Source organism: Lethenteron reissneri, chromosome 55 (genome assembly GCF_015708825.2).
Source record: "Lethenteron reissneri isolate LAM-NWPU_2019-01 chromosome 55, ASM1570882v1, whole genome shotgun sequence".
NCBI classification, from domain to species: Eukaryota; Metazoa; Chordata; class Hyperoartia; order Petromyzontiformes; family Petromyzontidae; genus Lethenteron; species Lethenteron reissneri.
Window position 1 is genome coordinate 11,114,524 of NC_083833.1, and position 19,298 is coordinate 11,133,821.

The 19,298-nt window shown below is 47.0% G+C and overlaps 1 protein-coding gene across 1 annotated transcript in view; it reads right to left on the minus strand.

Moving 5' to 3' along the window:
* The window catches only part of LOC133356695 (dual specificity tyrosine-phosphorylation-regulated kinase 2-like), a 12,485-nt gene extending 780 nt beyond the window's left edge, over nt 1–11,705 (minus strand). Inside the window, exons 1-7 of the mRNA XM_061574336.1 lie at nt 11,700–11,705; nt 11,027–11,129; nt 9,877–10,034; nt 8,425–8,561; nt 7,575–7,721; nt 1,504–1,642; nt 4–78 (exon numbers count right to left, since the gene is read on the minus strand). Coding sequence (XP_061430320.1) covers nt 4–78; nt 1,504–1,642; nt 7,575–7,721; nt 8,425–8,561; nt 9,877–10,034; nt 11,027–11,129; nt 11,700–11,705 — 765 coding nt within the window. The remainder of the gene's footprint in view (nt 1–3; nt 79–1,503; nt 1,643–7,574; nt 7,722–8,424; nt 8,562–9,876; nt 10,035–11,026; nt 11,130–11,699) is intronic.
* Nucleotides 11,706–19,298: the final 7,593 nt, after the last annotated feature.

Below are 19,298 nucleotides of genomic sequence, written 5' to 3' on the forward strand. Positions count from 1 at the left end.
TACTTTATGCTTCAGGTAAAAGCTGCACCCGAAGTCGGTGACCCTCACTTTGCCGGTCGCGGTGAGCAGAATGTTGTCCTGGACAAAGGGGAGAGACAGAGATGGAATTCCACGCTCTGAGGTTACGGCGAGAGTGTCCAGCCAGCAGGGGTCGATCACGCAAAGTGACGCATTGACACCCACACGGGCAGCCCCCCCCCCGACTTGCGACACGGGCTACGTGCCTGAGACCCGTTCAAGTTGTATTTTACTACCAGGGTGTAAGGCCCCGCTGAGCTGCTGTGTAGGTCTTTTATCGCAAACGACCCGGCCATCACGTAATGACAGCAGCTCAACCAGGGGCTGATATCATCGTCAGCATCATCATCAGCATCATCAGCATCATCATCAGCATCATCATCATAATTGCGTGGACATATATAGCAGCAGCCAAACACTCTAGAGACGTCTTTCAACAGGCCCTTAAAGACCCATACTCATAGAGACCCATACTCAGAGAGACCCATACAGACCCACAGAGACCCATACTCATAGAGACCCACACAGACATAGAGACCCATACTCATAGAGACCCATACAGACCCACAGAGACCCATACTCATAGAGACCCACACAGACATAGAGACCCACATACTCATAGAGACCGACATATTCATAGAGACCCATACAGACCCACAGAGGACCCATACTCATAGAGACCCACACAGACCCACAGAGACCCATACTCATAGAGACCCATACTCATAGAGACCCACAAAGACCAACAGAGATCCATACTCATAGAGACCCACACAGACATAGAGAGACCCATACTCAGAGACCCACACAGACTTCGAGAGACACAGACTAAAACTAAGCTATGTTTTACTTTACTAGGTGTAAGGCCCCACTCTGAGCTGCTGTGCAGCTGTTTTGTCGGAAGCTCCCTGGCCATCACAAACGATAGCTCAACGACGTGGGCTGATATCAACATCATCATGCGGAAAGGTTACAGCAGCTGTCAAATACTCTAAACGCGTGGTCATGTTGATTCTGAACGTAGAGGGAAAAACCGGAGGGCTTGGATGAAAATCCACGTGACCACCACGGGGAGCGAGAGAGACGCAAACTCCAAATATACAGCAGGCGTCAGGGTCGGGATCGAACCCACGACCCCCTGTATACCTGGCAAGGTAGTTAACATCTCCTAGCCACAACTGCCTACCGTCAACCTGCTACCCTCCATCTGGAAGGAGGAGGTGGCAGAGTCACAGTAGATTGACGAGCCAGCGCATCGACCCCGTGATCAACAGTGGCTGGCCTGCCTCTGCGGTACGAGTGTCCATCTCGTACCGGATCGTCTTCGCCGGAGGTACCGTGACCCCACCACCACTACCACCACCTCCCTCCCGATGGACGGAGCCAGCGCATCGACCCCGCGATCAACCGTGGCCGGCCTGCCTCCACGCCAGCTAACCGAGCGCCCCGATGAGAGGGCGTGACCACCGCGCCCGCTCTGCTCACCGGCTTGATGTCCGCGTGGACGATGCCCCGCCCCTTGGCGTACAACAGGAAGTCGAGGATGGCCTTGGTGTACTCCCTCAACCGCCTCACGTAGATTCGCCCGATGCTCCCTTTGCTCATGACGTCGTAGAGGCTCTTCCTGGCACGACAACGACGACGACGTTTAAACCCCTTTCCCGTTCCGATGACGTCCGCTCGGCGACCCACGACCCGGACCCCAAACCGACTTGTGCCACTTGGTTAGTTTTGGTGGGGGAGGGGTCATGAAACGCCTCGGCGCTCCGCGGTATTCATCCGCGGCCTCGCCGCACCGCACTAGCGCCAAGGGAACTGAATATTTTGTGATAATAACTTCATTATGATTTTATTATAATTTCACCATGATTATGTTATTCCCTTTTATTATTTCATTACTATCATTTTATTACTATCATATCACAATTTAACAATAAATGTATTCTATTTATTATTATTGTATTATCAATATTTCTTAATCAAAAATTGTATTAGAATTTTAATTAGCAATATATTCGTATTATTTCATTATAATTTCCTTATCTTAGAAATTTTTTCCGTCATTTAATTGCCATATTATTGTTAATTATTATTTTTTCATTATTATTCACCTATTAATATCGTCTTCTTGGTTCTTTCGGTAAAGTCACGTAGAAGGGAAGTAATAAAATAATAAAAATAAAACATAATAAAATTAATTTTATTATGTTTTATTTTTATTATTTTATTAAACGTAATAAAATTAATTTTATCATGTTTTATTTTTTATTATTTTATTACTTCCCTTCTACGTGACTTTACCGAAAGAACCAAGAAGATGAATCCCTGCAGTCACGAAAGCTTTAAATCGAAATATTAATATCGTATTATTTTATTATTTTATAAAATAGCTTATTAATTTTACTAGCAGGTGTACCCGTTCTTCGCACGGAAATTAATAGTTTAGTCCATCACAGATGTGACGTCATCGCTCACTGCCATGCAATAGATTATATCCATTATTACCCCCCAAAATACAAAAGTCTATTTTTATACTTTTTACATTGTGTACAGTACGGAAGCTACCCACGTGCCAAATTTCAAGTTTGTTGCATGTTGGGAAGTATGCTAAACATTTCGAACAGACACACATATCCACACATTTCCCTTTTATTTCTACGTAGATTCTCATGAAAAAAATGAATGTATGATTCATGGGGAGCATTTCCGTGAGTCGCGTCTTTCGCAACGCGGGGGGACTTTCTGCATCTGCTTTGTCGCCACGGTGTTCTGCGATTGTCGATAACGCAGCGGTTCGCCGTGCTGAGCTGCTTGACCCACGGGGGCCACGTGGACGCGTGCTGCTCGACTTCCCAGAGCTTTGGAGACTCGGTTGCCAAACAAATTGTGCTTGTAAAATTGTCAGATTAATTATTGCATAAATTAATTATCAAAATAGCAATTAATTAAGTTATGTATTCGATTAAATTAATTGATTTAACGAGGCGAGACATCTTTTGATAAATTGTTAACTATCTTTAAACTCATTAAATAAACTGCAAAAATAAGTTAATTATGAAAGATATAAAAAAAAGCTATTTTTGAACAAATTAGAAAATTAATCCTCCCCCTGCCCACTTTGCGCAAGAGCACATAAGCCTGATCACCACATCTGTGCCTCTATATAAGGAACGAAACAGGTGGAATTCTCCACAAAATGTGGCTGTCGCCTGATGAAGCCAGTTGTAATTACTGGCGAAACATCATACTCAGAGATTGTAAATGTTGTGGCTTGGCTCTCCAACACACCGTTGTGCTGTACCATTATACTACACTTCTTCTTCTTGTTCGTCCATCATAGTTGATGATGACCATGGCACTTTTGTCATTTTGTTGGGTTTTGATGAGTGCGCAGATGGCTGAACAGGCCAATCCAAGCCCGGAATTCTCTGTGGCACACTGGACAGGTCAGGGAGGATGTAGAGCTCTGAGGCGCAGCCACAAGTCCTTGGTAGATTTGCACTGCTGCCTCTTCAAGATAGCACAGGAGCTTCTACTCTCACAGAGGACTGCACCATCCTGTACTTTTCTTCTCCAGGCAGGTCGGTCCTATGCTAGGGATTCCCAGCTTTTCAGGTCGAATCCAAAGCTCTTCAAGGAAGCTTTAAGGGTGTCCTTGTAGCGCTTTTTGGGGCCACCTTGTGCTCGCTTGCCATTCTTCAGCTCGCCAAAGAAGACTTGTTTTGGAAGTCTCGCGTAGGGCATTCTGGTCACGTGGCCAGTCCATCTTAGCTGTTCCTTAGCAAGTAAGGTGTAGATGCTGGGGATATTTGCCTTGCTGAGGACTTCCGTGTCAGGGATTCTGTCTTGCCACTTGATCCTCAGCAGTTTCCTCAGACAGCTCAAGTGGAGATGATTCAATTTCTTGGCATGGCGCTGGTAAACTGTCCAGGCTTCGCACCCATACAGAAGAGTTGGTAAGACAACAGCCCGGTAGACCTTCAGTTTTGTCTCCTGCTTGATGCCAGTCCTTTCCCATACCGAGTCACGTAGACGCCCAAAGGCTGCACTGGCCTTGACAATCCTGATGTTAACTTCATCATCTATGTGCACAGCGCGAGACAGTGTACTACCAAGGTAAATAAACTTGTCAACGGCTGAAAGCTTTTGCCCATTCACAAAGATGGTTGGCTCAGTGTAGGGTTTCCCAGGAGTAGGTTGGTATAGGACTTCAGTCTTCTTTGTGCTGATTGTTAGGCCGAAGTTGTTACAAGCTGAGGAGAAGTGGTCCATACTGTCCTGTAGATCTTTATTTGAGCCAGCAGCCAGAGCACAGTCATCAGCAAACACAAGTTCTCGAACAGTGACCTCCTCCACTCTAGTTTTGGCTTGCATCGTCCGCAGATTGAATAGCCCACCGTCAAAACGGTAAATTAAGTTAATCCCAGTGTTGTGGTTCTGGAATGAGTCTTGCAGCATGGCAGAAAACACCATGCTGAAGAGCGTTGGCGCTAATACGCAGCCTTGCTTCACCCCGTTTGTGATTGTGAACGGATCAGAGAGTTCTTGCTGGTCTCTGACGCTGGCCATCATGCCATCATGGAGATTGCACACGATGCCAATTAACTTGTCTGGACACCCATACTTGGCCATGATTTCCCATAGTGTTGTTCCATCTGCATTCAGGAAAGGTGAAGTTCCTGAGCGTTGCGGACCATAGACCTGCTTGTGTGCATCATAGAGGCACTTGGTGTTGTTACTGTCAGCGTAGGATTGAATCTCCTCAGCTTTTGCGTACAGCCAGGTGTCTTGCATGACTCTGAGTCTCTGCTGGACAATCCTGCGAATGTTGAGGAAGGCAGTTTTCTTTAAACTTGAGCTGCTGTCATTCAGATATGCTTCATGCAGGCGGTGTTTTTCGTCAAGGAGTGCTTAGATTTCTGCATCGTTCTCATCAAACCAATCTTGATGTGTACGTAATGGAACACCAAGTGATTCAAGGGCTGTAGAATGCAGCACGGTCTTGAGTGCAGTCCAGTCTGCCTCAGCGTCTGTATGCTCGAAGTTTAGAGACTCCAGGTGATGGTCTAGAGCAGGGGTCGGGAACCTTTTTGACTGGGAGAGCCATAAAAGCCAAATATTTCTAAATATATTTCATTGAGAGCCATATAGTATTTTTAACGTATAATAAATGAAATATGTCTTACTTTTAATGCGACTTCTGGTGCTGCATGGTTTTGCTGATGGCCTTGTAGTCTGGTTCATACGTGGTGAGGTTGAGCTTCATGCAGGCGTGACCCGTGAAATTTATCTTCAAAACTAATTTCTGTTTACTTTAAAATGACACAGTATTATTAAGTAATATCACAAGTATTTAAAAATTAGTTCCAAACTGATTTTTTATTTTTTATTTTTTTAAATTATTGTTTCAACTCAAAATTGTCTGGGAGCCATATGCCGTCACTGGAAGAGCCATATATGGCTCGCGAGCCATAGGTTCCCGACCGCTGGTCTAGAGCCTCAACAAAGGCCAGTCTGGTGTGTTCCTGTTGTAGGCGAGTGATGTTAAGACGCTTGCCACGTCTTTTTCCTTGTGGGCGTCTGGGAGGCTTAATCCGGATGTTAAGTTTGGAGATGATGAGACGATGGTCAGTCCAACATTCAGCACCACACATTGCCTTGGTCACCCTGACATCGTGCCGGTCGCTCCTCCTCATGATGACGTAAGCAATCAAGTGCCAGTGGTGTGAACGAGGATGCATCCATGAAGTTTTCTTGCGCTTTGGTAGTTGGAATATCGTGTTGGTGATGAGCAGGTCAAATTCAGAGCATGTTTCAGCAGTAGAAGACCGTTGCTGTTACATTTTCCAATGCCATATGCACCTATGACTCCATTCCATGATTGATGGTCACTTCCAACTCTAGGCGTTGAAATCACCAAGTATCAGGAGTTTGTCCGAGCTGGCTGTGGCAGCAATAATGACTTCTAGGTCATTATAAAACTTGGTTTTGATCTCGTCAGAGTTGGTCATCGTAGGGGCATAGGCACTGATGATGGTGGCCTCCTTTTTACCCAATAGGTGGAGCTGTAAGGTCATTAAACGGTCGTTTATCCCCTTGGGTTGGCTTGCCAGTTGGTTGACCAGGTGGTTTTTTACTGCAAAACCAACACCAGCATCACGTCTCTCCTCTTGGCCTCGTCCGCTCCAGAAGAATGTGTAACCTGCACCCACTTCAGTCAGCTGTCCAGTACTGGCCAGTCGGGTCTCACTAAGGGCAGCAACATCCACATTGTATCTGGCTAGCTCTCTGCCCACGAGGGCGGTGCGTCCCTCAGGTCTTTTTGATCCAGATGTGTCCATCAAAGTGCGCACATTCCAGGCGCCAACAGTGAGTGGTATCACTTTGGTCTTTTTCATTTTATTTGTTTTTCTTTTTGTTTTTCGACCGCAAGTATGGGATCCCGCCAGCTGCGGTAGGCTGGCCAGGATGTTTTGAAGCAGGCAATGTTTAGGGTACCTTTTCTAACCCTTTCCTCACTACGGAGGTGAGCAGTGCGATCCTGAATAGGGCTGCTCAGTCACTCAGGGTGCGGCCGGACTTCACTGCTGCTTCGGTCCAGTGAGGGAACGACCAATATCCTGAGCCGCCTGCGTGCAGGTTTGCGGCTACAGCTTCCAGCATATCCGTGCCTGCTGCTTGGTCGCTCACCCATCGCCACAGGACTTGGATAATGACGGTGATAAAAAGTGCCATGACTTGCGCAGAGAACTTGGATTTAAGTGAGGGTGATTTGCGCAGCTTCAACCTCACTCTCTCGACCAGCCGCATCTGTACCCAGTGGCAAGGCGTAGTCAAGACGACTGGATATGGTCCTGGTTGCAGTGGAAGGTCCAAAGACCCGTTTTGGTGGAATTTCCTCCACCAGGGGTTCCACATGCTCTGGCTCAGACAAGCTGAGTTTTCCGGGTTAGTTAACCGCCGCCCGGGGTTCGGCGTTGACAGCTGCTGACTGTACCGATTCACCAGGGATGTTGAGCTGGTGTGCGTCTACGGTAACAGCTAGAGGGCCGGGCCAGATGGAACAAGCCTGAGGCACAACTAGCTGGTCAGACACACTATACACTACTATACACTATACTTTCTACTAACCTATACACTACACTTTCTACTACACTATACACTACAATACACTACTATACACTACACTTTCTGCTACATTATACACTACTATACACTACACTATACACTACTACACTTTACACGACACTACACAATAGTGCTATACTAGTAACGAATTGTCACGTTCTGTTTGCGTGACAACCCTTACTAGTTGGCTATATTGGGTGGTTGTGGGTTTAACGACACAACATTTATATATTTACTTGATCTAACCCAAAAATACCTTTATTATGGATGATATTAGTCGCGAAAGCCCTGCGTGTGAAACTCAATAAATAAATGTAATAAATGTAGTTGCTTGATCAAATATTAAATAAATATTTATTCCGAAATAAATCAACTATAGAGCGGAGCAATGGACACGCACGTGGGTGGGGGGGGGGGGGTTCGCGTACTTCAAGAGCTCGACGACGAGGCAATTGTGTCCGCGGAATTGGAACGTGTCCAGGACCCGGATGACTCCGTAGCGCTCATCGCTGGCCTTGCCCTGCAGCTCCTTGGCCACCTCCAACTCCGTCCTCTGGCGGGCCGCTGTCGAGGAGCTGCGCAGCGGGAAGGCCACGAAATCAACGGTGACTCTGTGTGGGTGACTCTGTGGGGTCTCTGTGGGTGTCTCTGTGGGGGTCTCTATGGGTGTCTCTGTGGGTGTCTCTGTGGGGGTCTCTGTGGGGTCTCTGTGGGTGTCTTTGTGGGTTACTTTGCTGGTTTTTGTGGGTCTCTGGGTCTGGGTGTTTCTGTGGGCCTCTGTGGGTCTCTAAGGGTCTGGGTGCCTCCGTGGGTCTTTAAGGGTCTGGGTGTCTCTGTGGGTCTCTATGGGTCTTTGTGGGTCTGTATGGGCCTGTTAGTTTATAGTTAGCAATAGTTTTATGGCAGTTATTATTTTGTTAGTTAACTTTCGTTCATAGCAGTAGCCTTACGGCAGGTTATTATTTCGTGAGTTCGTTCATAGTTAGTAAGTTTTATGTCAGTTAGTCTGTTACTTTATAATTAGCAGCAGTTTTATGGCAGTAAGATATTGTTAGTTTATAGTTAGCAGCAGTTTTATGTCAGTTAATATTTTGTTAGTTCATATTTAGCAGCAGGTTTATGTCAGTATTTTGATAGTTTATTGTTAGCAGAAGTCTTACGGCAGTTAGTATTTTGTCAGCGAGTCCATAGTTAGTGGCAGTTTCACGGCGGTGCCTCCAATCATTTGATGATTATTTTCCGAGAGAGCGGGCCACCGCGGAAGGCCCTCCGACTCACCTCCAGGGCAGGTACAGCATCTTGACGGCCACGAGCAGTTTGGTTTTGTGGTCGAGGCACTGCAGCACCAGGCCCTGGCATCCCTTGCCGATCATCTTCTGCACCTCATAGCGGTAGTGGAGCTGTTCCTTGCGGACCTAGGAGGCGGAGGCCGGTTGTCAGAGTCGTCGCAATCAGAGCGTCGAACGTTCGGTAGTTGCAGCAGTAGTCGGGGCTTCCACGACTGCCATTATCAGCTACGGAGGTTTATTTTTGCTTGGGTGTTAGATCGTGGAAATGTATAAATGTTTCGTTAAACTGCCGAATGCTTGACTTAAAGCTTTCGTGACTGCAGGAATTCATATTCTTGGATCTTTTGGTAAAGTCACGTAGATAGGTTCAAAGATAATAAAAAAAAAAATAACGGACAACTACGACGTTTCGATCGCAACGCAAGCGGTCGTCTTTCTGTTATTTTTTTATTATTTTCTTTGAACCTATCTACGTGACTTTACCGAAAGACCCAAGAATACCGAATGCCGTTAAAACTTGGGGGGGGGGGGGGGGTTGTTCGCCTTTTTGCGTTTATTCATCTAACACTGGGTAGTGAGACGCTGGTGGTGAGACACTGGTGGTGAGACACTGGGTAGTGAGACACTGGTATTGAGACTAGGCCCTAAAGAAGGCTGCTTTCTCTGGTGTAGACCAATCAGTTTCAAAGGCAATGCCACACATTATCAGAGCATGTTTTTGTCTGCATGTTAACCACAAGTATGTGTTTTATGTCCAGAAAGGCTACAGCCTATTGCTACGCTGTTAAAGGCCCCACCACTGAGCTGCTATGGAGCGACCTGGCCATCACAAATTATTGCTCAATGAAGTGGGGCCTCATCATTATCACCGTGTGGAAATTTACAGCAGAAGCAGCCAATTGCTCTTAATGTGTGTTGACGTTGTTTCTAAATATGGAAGGAGTAAAAACGGAGGACCCGGAGAAAAATCCACGCAACCACGGGGAGAGAGAGAAGCAAACTCCAAATATACAGCAGGCGTCAGGGTCGGTATCGAACCCACGACCTCCTGTATACCAGGGGAGGGAGTTAACATCTCCTGGCCACCACGGATTAGCCAAAGTTTACTACATACGATGCGAAATAACTTGAACACTTTCACAGAGACCCACAGACACCCAGACCAATAAAGACCCAAACAGATCCTTAGGCACCCACAGAGACCCCCAGAAACCCGTAACACAAAACCCTAACTGACTATCTGTGTCTGATGGTGGTGGCAGGTTTAACGATTACACATTTATACTCATGCCTTCTAACCCAACAAAAACCTCTGTGGGTGTCTAATGGTGTCTCTTTCGGTGCCTTTGTGGGTCTCAATGGGAGTGGGTCTCTATGGGTGTCTCTGTGGGTCTCTGTGGGTGTCTCTTTGGGTCTCCATGGGTGTCACTGTGAGCCTCACAGGGATGTAGTTGTTGTTATCGTCGTCGTAGCTGTCGTTGTTGTTGCCGCCCCGGGGTTTGCCGACCTTGTCCACAGTGAAGAACCATACTTGTTTCATGGCCTCCAGCTCCAGCTTTTGGCGATGACTTAGCTGAGGCCCAAAGAGATCCAGGATCGCTGCACACGTGACAACAACAACGACATCTTAGACTTTTAACTATTTCTGTTTTGTTTACATGCCAAGTAAGACCCCCGCTAGATCTATATCGTCATCGTCGTAATTATCATCACATGGAGACTCATCACTCCACTCAGACCCACAGAAACCCATACTGGTATCGAACCATAGAGACCCAAACTCATATAGATCCATAGACCCACAGAGATCCATGCTCATATCGAACCATAACGACCCATAGAGACCCATACTAAAACTAAACTATATATTTTTATTTTGGCAGGTAAGGCCCCACCGAAGTGGCTGTGATCTTCATCACGTGAAAATATATAGCGGCAGCCAAATACTGTATACCCACGTAACATGGCTGCCATGAAATCCCTCGTGCAACATGGCCACCATGACAACCCACATGCAATATGGCTGCCATGACATCCCCCATGCAACATGGCCATCAGGACATCCCTCATTCAACATGGCCGTAATAAAGTCCCCCATGTAACATGGCTGTAGTGACATCCCCCATGCAACATGGCCGCAATCAAGTCCCCCTTGCAACATGGCCGCAGTGACATCCCTCATGCAATATGGGTGCCGTGACATCTCCCATGCAACATGGCCACATGACAACCTCCATGCAACATGGCCGCTGTAATATCCCCCATGCAGCATGATCATTATGACCATCATGACATCCCTCATTAAACATGGCCGCCCTAAAAACCCCCATGCATCATTGCAGCCATGAAATCTCGCATGTAACATGGCCATAGTGACGTCCTCCATGCAGCATGGCCGTAGTGAAGTACCCCATGCAACATTGCTGCCGTGACATCCCCCATGCAAAATGGCCACAATGAAGTCTCCCATGCAACAGGACTGCAATAAAGTCCCCTAAGCAACATGGCCACCATGAAGTCACCCATGAAAAATGGCAGTAGTGACTTCCCCCCATTCACCGTGGCCACTTTTGCTCACTGCTGTTCCTCACCTCGAGGCGATTTACTGCGGATAAGGCCGGTGCCGGCTGCGGACAACGCACTCCACGTGTTGCCAGAGACTGCCTCCCTCCTTCTTGCTCCAGCTTGGCTCGTCTACATGCACATACACACACACATAAAAACAATATTGGAGTAGGCTCCTCTACACACAAACTTCAAATAAACAGTAGATGTCACGGTCGGGGTCGAACCCACGACCTCCTGGAAACCAAGTGAGGTTGTTAATATCTCGCCATTGTGGTGCCACAGAGTAGTGTACAGGCATCACAAACACTCACTACATCTCGCAGAGGATCGTTCTGCCGTTCGGTTTGCAAGTGCGAGTTGTAAGTCGATGTTAAACAAATATATATTTCATGGAAGCTCGTTCATAGTGTGGGTGGTGTTTGTAAGTGTGGGTGGTGTTCGTAGTGTGGGTGGTGTTCGTAAGTGAGGGTGTTGTTCGTAAGTGAGGGTGTTGTTCGTAAGTGAAGGTGGTGTTCGAAAGTATGGGTGGTGTTCATAAGTGCTATTGGTGTTCGTAAGTGCTGGTAGTGTTAGTAAGTGCTGGTGGTGTTCGTAAGTGAGGGTGGTGTTAGTAAGTGTGGGTGGTGTTCGGAAGTGTGGGTGGTGTTGGTGAGTGCTGGTGGTGTTCGTAAGTCGAGCGTAGGGGCCCATGCGTACCTCCATGGTTTTGATACTCAGAGTGGCTTCTCTCACGCAGCAGTTCCCAAGGTCTCTGTGTGGAAAGCTGTGGGTGGGTGCGGGGGGTGGAGATGGTGTAGAGAGTCACAACACGAACTCACATCCTCACCACTTTCCCATATCCCCCAACCAGGAACCCACCATTCTAACTACGAACCCCCATCCTCACCACAAACTCACAAGACGGACTCACATCCTCACCACGAACTCACAACACGGACACACATCATCACCACGAACTCACAACACGGACTCACATCCTCACCACAAACTCACATGAACTCACATCCGCACCACGGACCCAACCTCACTAATAACCCACAACACGGACCCACACACTCACCACGAACCCACAACACGGAACCACACACTCACCACGAACCCACAACACGGACCCACACACTCACCACGAACCCACAACATGGACCCACACACTTACCAGGTACCCACATCCTCACCACTGGACCCACACACTGACCACGAACTCACAACAGGGATCCACACACTCACCACGAACCCACAACACGGACCCACACACTCACCACGAACCCACAACATGGACCCAGACACTCACCATGCACCCACATCCTCACCACTGACCCACACACTCACCACGAACCCACAACACGTACCCACACACTCACCACGAACCCACATGGACCCACACACTCACCACGCACCCACATCCTCACCACGGACCCACACACTCACCACGAACCCACAACAAGTACCCACACACTCACCACGAACCCACATGGACCCACATACTCACCACGCACCCACATCCTCACCACGGACCCACACACTCACCACGAACCCACAACATAGACCCACACACTTACCAGGTACCCACATCCTCACCACGGACCCACACACTGACCACGAACTCACAACAGGGATCCACACACTCACCACGAACCCACACACTCCCCACGAACCCACAACACGGACCCACACACTCACCACGAACCCACAACATGGACCCAGACACTCACCATGCACCCACATCCTCACCACTGACCCACACACTCACCACGAACCCACAACACGTACCCACACACTCACCACGAACCCACATGGACCCACACACTCACCACGCACCCACATCCTCACCACGGACCCACACACTCACCACGAACCCACAACAAGTACCCACACACTCACCACGAACCCACATGGACCCACATACTCACCACGCACCCACATCCTCACCACGGACCCACACACTCACCACGAACCCACAACATGGACCCACACACTTACCAGGCACCCACATCCTCACCACGGACCCACACACTGACCACGAACTCACAACAGGGATCCACACATTCACCACGAACCCACACACTCCCCACAAACCCACAACACGGACCCACACACTCACCACGAACCCACAACATGGACCCAGACACTCACCATGCACCCACATCCTCACCACTGACCCACACACTCACCACGAACCCACAACACGTACCCACACACTCATCACGAACCCACATGGACCCACACACTCACCACGCACCCACATCCTCACCACGGACCCACACACTCACCACGAACCCACACCACGGAACCACACACTCACCACGAACCCACAACAGGGACCCACACACTCACCATGAGTCCACAAAACTCACCTCGTCAAAAGTTTCGCTCGGATGGCTTCAGCAGAAGTTGTTCGAAAGGCGACGATGATGAAGCTGAAGCAGCTGAAGTTTAAGAAGCTGCCGTCTCCTTCACGCCCGTCTCGAACTCTGAGGAAGCACGTGGTGATTGCGACGTCACCGGTGATGTCACAGCGCGAGAGGACGTGACCACGCCCTCTTTAGCCACGCCCTCCGAGTGACGTGCCAATGCGCGACCACGCCCCCGGAAGCTGCCCCCCGCCCCTCCTCTTTGGGCGACCTCCACCCCCAGCTTCTACTTCCGCTTCCGGTCAGGGCGAATGGCGGCGATGGCGGGAAAAATCTGAGCCCTGTCTGGGCCTCCTCGTGGTCAACTCAGCCTGAAGATGCCGACACGGGGCTCTGTGTGAGGTGAGTCTGTGGGTCTCTGTGTGGTGAGTTTGTGGGTCTCTGTGTGGTCATCGTGTAGACATTCTGATTCCCACCATAGGAATGCGGAATTTTCACCACCGGCTAGGGACCACGAACGGAGATGAGCAGAGTTCAGTGAGGCTTTGAAAGTGGAGAAACGGCGAATTTCAAGTCTAAGTTTGGCATTGCTGCCGTCTTTACTGTCGCCTGCTTAACTCTTATTGCTGAGATGAAGAGTGGGGAAATCAGCTCGTGGTTTTTAAAACAATTGTGCCTGTACAATTATTCCATTCATATCATACGTGCCTTTCTCTACTCGTGCATATGGGGCATTAGAATAACACCACGGGTGAATACTTTTGACACGAATGCTGTTGCATGAGTTTACTACGAAACATAAATGAGGAATGATATTAAGCAGACCGAATTTATTATCATTCTTACAGTTTCTATTATTTACTCAAGTGAAATAATTCAACATACAAAATGGTAAGAATAAACAACTATCAAAGCAATGCATCTATCTCATATACAGTATGTGCGTCAATAGATGTGAGCTTATTGAAATGCCATGTATGTTTTCCGGAAGAATTTGGAAAAATGTAATCTGTAACACTGATATAACAAGTCACGCAAAACATAAAATAGATATACTGTTGATATCCATCACACACTGTTGCTGTAACAAGTCATAGTTTCATTGCAACTCACGGCCACTGGAAAATTAACCAATCTGAATTGCCATGTATGCACTTTTTTGAACCGCAATTCGTAGACAATCGTTCCTTCCTTTGTCTCTACAACAAACATCTCTTTAGTACCGGCGCTCATAGTGGCAAGTCGTATACAAATTCATACATTTGTTAACATTATTCACCCTTGGAGTGTGCACGACCATCATGCACAGTTTTAACAACACGGTTGCCAAAGACCGGCGACACGCATTGTTGTTTTTAGAGATCTAGGAGCCAGCTGCTTTGATGTTTATGAGTTTAACATTTTACGTTGTGGCAATGAGAACCACTGTCACATCTGATGGCTCTTCCAACGTGGTTCCCGTACAAAACGTGTGCTCGGCGTTTACATCATTCTCCACACAGCGGTGTGCATGATGAGAAACTTCATTTGTCTAGAGTCTAGACGCAAGTCATCCTGTCAATCACAGCAGTATTTTGTCGTACATAGGGCCCGTCCTAAACATGAGGGACGTGTGAACGATGGTATCGATAATCGAATATGTATAAACTTTGACCTAGGTAACAAAATGCGACTGAAAATGTTCATGGACAATTAGTATGTTCTAAACTGTCTTCTCATTCCGATATTTTTTTGTTCAGTTGCAAGTTTGGAAGAAAAGAAAAAAGATTTAACGTGAAGAAAAATTTGATTGCCATGTTGGGTAGTTTTTGCGAAGTCTTGAGGTTTGGTTGGGGGGGGCATACCAAAATAATTGTCCAATTCACTGCTGATTGAAGGCTTCCCCACAACATGTTTGTTATGGTTGTTGTTTGACTAGGCCCTCACTACACTGGTCATTGCAGGTTGATGAAGGGGAGCCAAGGCTGGCTCAGGTGTCGCCGCATCGCGAATGATAAACCTCGGGCTGGGTATCAAACGTCTTCCGTCACATAAGCTATTAAGAGCAACTCTTCGAGGTCCAGTTGTACGTGAATGCACTGCGCCACCATTCCACTTTATTGTAAATCGGAAAATTTCCATAGCCAAACACTGGTATCGCTGTAATACTCCACCCGGAGTGTGCGATTATTGCGAAATATACGACTGTTGTGTTGTGGAATAATGAATCGGTGGTTGTCCTGTGGAAAGTCTCTCTGGAATTACCACTAATGGAGATGGGTGACGCCCCAGTGCTCGCATGAACATTGGGACATTGTCTTAGCTTGATTGTCATATAATAGCCGTGAAATTATTACTAAACTTTTTTGTTATTTACCAAGGAAGGCCCACTGAGCTATATAGCTTTTTTTTAGAAGCAATCTGGCCACGAATGATAGCAAAAACGAAGTGACTTATCGCTTGGAAATTTTTCGCAGACAAATACTCCGAACGCATGTTTATATTCTAAATGTGGAGGGAAAAACCGGGGGATCCCGAGAAAAATCCACGCGACCACGGGGAGAATATGCAAACTCCAAATATGCTGATGTCAGGGTCGAGATCGAATTCACGACTTCGTGTATACCAGTCGAGGTAGTTAACATTTCGCTACCGTGGTAACTGTAATACAAGGTAATGGTACAGCCCCTACAATTATTTGTGCCACTGCTGGTGAAAGGGCCTCTGCTAGAAATAGCTCTAGAGTGCTGTTCTAGAGGGTATTTTTTGGTGAGCTCTTCCAAGCTTGCAAGACGCCTTGGAATAGGTTGGAGTAACCCACACTTTATCCTGCCGCTCGTAGAAAACAACCCCCACAAAACATCCTTTACATCATTCTGAAATTTAGTAGAGCACAATTATTACTGCACGGTATTATTATTGCGTAATTAGTGCTCGTGAAGCCTTCTTCGCCGGCTGCCACGCCGCTCTGTTGCACAAGCGGCACTTAGTCTCGCGTGGCTGGGCCATGCTCCTGGCAAAGTGTCCGGTTTTTGGGTACCGCGTGTGCTCAAGAGTTCGCCGGGCGATGACAACCCCTGCCCCCCCCACTCAACACTTAGGGCGATCTCGTGCACAGACATGGGTAAACAGACAACGAAAACCATGGGGCACATTTGGAAAATCATTTGTTTATTGCTGCTATGACCAGTGTAGGTCACCATTGAAAAATACATGCTTAGCTAAATGGCCGTTACCCAAAATAACTGCCTGACTGACTATATAGTTGGTGCACATTTGCATCTGGATTAAGGTCAGACTAAACCTAACCCAAGAGCATGATCTGGAATTCTAAAGGGAATAATTGCACCACTCTTTAACCAAGCAGAAACAGTTGGCACTGGCAGTTTGATGATCATACCTTGTCAGACTGCACTCATAGAGGTTGTTTACTGCTCCTGACATCTTTATGGCAATCAATGTTGATGGGGTGCTATTATAGGCCCTCCTGAAAATCCACAATTATGCCACAGTCTGTCTACCTGTTGTGGGGGGGGGGGGGGGGGGTGCGTATCAGACTCGCCGTGGTACCAAGGTATATGCGGATACATCCGATATGTGAACGTCTGTTGAACACGACGTTTACCAGCACCGTACGCACGGATTGGTTACGAGACACAAGATTAAAGCGCAGACTCCTTTAAACGTTGCAAGCGTGCTTTATGTACGTTTAACTTCTTTCCCACCATACATAGCCAACCGTGTTAATCGGAGGAGGTGCGGGGGCAGGACAACAAACTAAACGCAGAAGGCAGTTCTTAAAGAATGAGTCGTTCTAAAGAAATGCGCCTGGGAAGTGAGCGAATGTAACGAGATGAAGAAACACCGCTTGAAAAGGTCGGATTTTGGAACATCGATAGAAATAAGTAATATTTAAAAATACTTTTTTTTAAACACGCTTTAATGAAATGTACCGTACTAGTAAGGGCAGAACTCTACGATCTTGATTTTTGATTAGAGTGTGCTGATTTTTAAAGGTGCATTGAAAAATTTATATTCTGCTACTGATACTCCTGCTGTTGTGGAGTGACTCATGCAGCCAACTACAGCTGCAAAGTTTGGTCGTACATGTTACGTGTATCGTTTATAGTTAAATTTGAATCACAGTTCCTATGATCACTGTTACATTGTTTTATAGCCTTATTTTGGTGATTTTGAAAACGTTTTGTTTAGCCATGTTTGTTTGTTGTAGTACAGAGTTAGCCTGATAACTTTAATCTACATTGTCTTATGGTTGTTATTGTTTGACTTGCATCCCACTTGGATTTTTGCACATGGCGTTGGAATCCGGTGTTTATTCTGGAAGACTTTGCTGTTTTATCCAGGATTTTTCTGTTGCGATGTTTCTTGCTTTTTTTTTGCGGTTGCACCCGAGTCAAGATCTGCATGGCTCACAGGGTTATAAAACAACACATTCCTGCGGAGGGAGCTGGTAGGAACGTTGGGTTGCTCGGTCAATGGCCAGGGTCAACGGCGGCATGGTGTATTCTGCATATATGGCCGACTGTGAGGGCGGGCACAAGTTGGCATGAGTAGGTTAAACGTTGAGTTTTATCAGGGCACCACGGGGTGACCAGCCCCTCCCCACCCAGCCCCACCCCTCCCACCCCCCACCCAGCCCCTCCCCACCCTCCCCACCCAGCCCCTCCCCACCCTCCCCACCCAGGCCCTCCCTGCACAATGGACGGACATAATAATCCCCTGTGGGCTGGTGTAACCAGAAGGTTCCTACCAGTATTAATGAAACTGAAACAAGGACTGTTAGATAAGTATCTTGGCAAGCCCTGATATGTTGCTGTTACTGTCATTGTTTAGACCCCAAGTGAGTCAGCATTTAAAACATGCATAACAAACCTTTTTAAATCTCTTAGAATATGAATAACATGTCTACAATGATTGTGTTCTGATTTCTGGCACAATTGTGCCCTACATTACATGTATTGAATGTTATTCAACATTGGGGAGGAGTCTGCCTTCATGTTCAGACACTCGCTGCTGCCATAGTTGTCTCCAATCTGAAGGCACAGCCACATGGATGGTATTTTTGACATCAAATAACCTGCGAAGTCATGCTCGGGTTATAATAAATAATTTTAAGTATGGTCATATGACCCTAATGACGTACAAGGCATGGGGGGGGGCCTTTATCAAGCATTCGATTAATACAAATGGTCTGTACATTAACATGCATGTCTGGATTAGAGGTTAAATATCATTAAGTCTGGCGATGATGTTTAATGCAGGTGGAATAAACATGTTCATGTGGATGAATGAGTGATCGGACGCATGCATGATTGGGCAAACGAGCGAGTGAATGGCTTGTAAAGCAACAGGCATGACATTTATTTAATTGGTACAGTGAGTGGTCAAATATGTAATAATTGAGAGGATGAGTAAGTCAAAAGGTTGCAAGATCTGAGCGTTGTTCCAACCTCCCCAGGCCATCCAACTTCAAACAGAATCTACTCCTTCCCAACAACATGGACAGCCAAATCAAGTGGGCTGAGATCTTGGATGACTATGAGGGTAAGTCCCAGATACCTGCATCACATTGCTTATATGCAGAGACGGAGGCTCCTTGATCAATTACTTTTAGTAGACATGGCTTGGTGGTGATGGGAAGACGTAATGATCGAGTGTGGCTGAGAGGATGGGTTCAAATCTGAGTTTCAGCCATTTTTGTTTAAACTGGGGTCTCAAGCTAAACATGACTTGTAAAGTTTTACTGCCATGTGATGAATATTTCTCAATATCAGGTCCTGTTGTGTGGTAAGAGGCAATTACAGCGATCTTAAAATTATTTCTGTGAAACTCCACGTCCTTCGTTCTCCGATTCATTACTCGTCGTTTGAATTAATTTTCTGTTCTTTGTAGGTCGGGAGTCGTCGTGTCAGTCGACCACGTGGGGGGACATGGATGAGGTGGA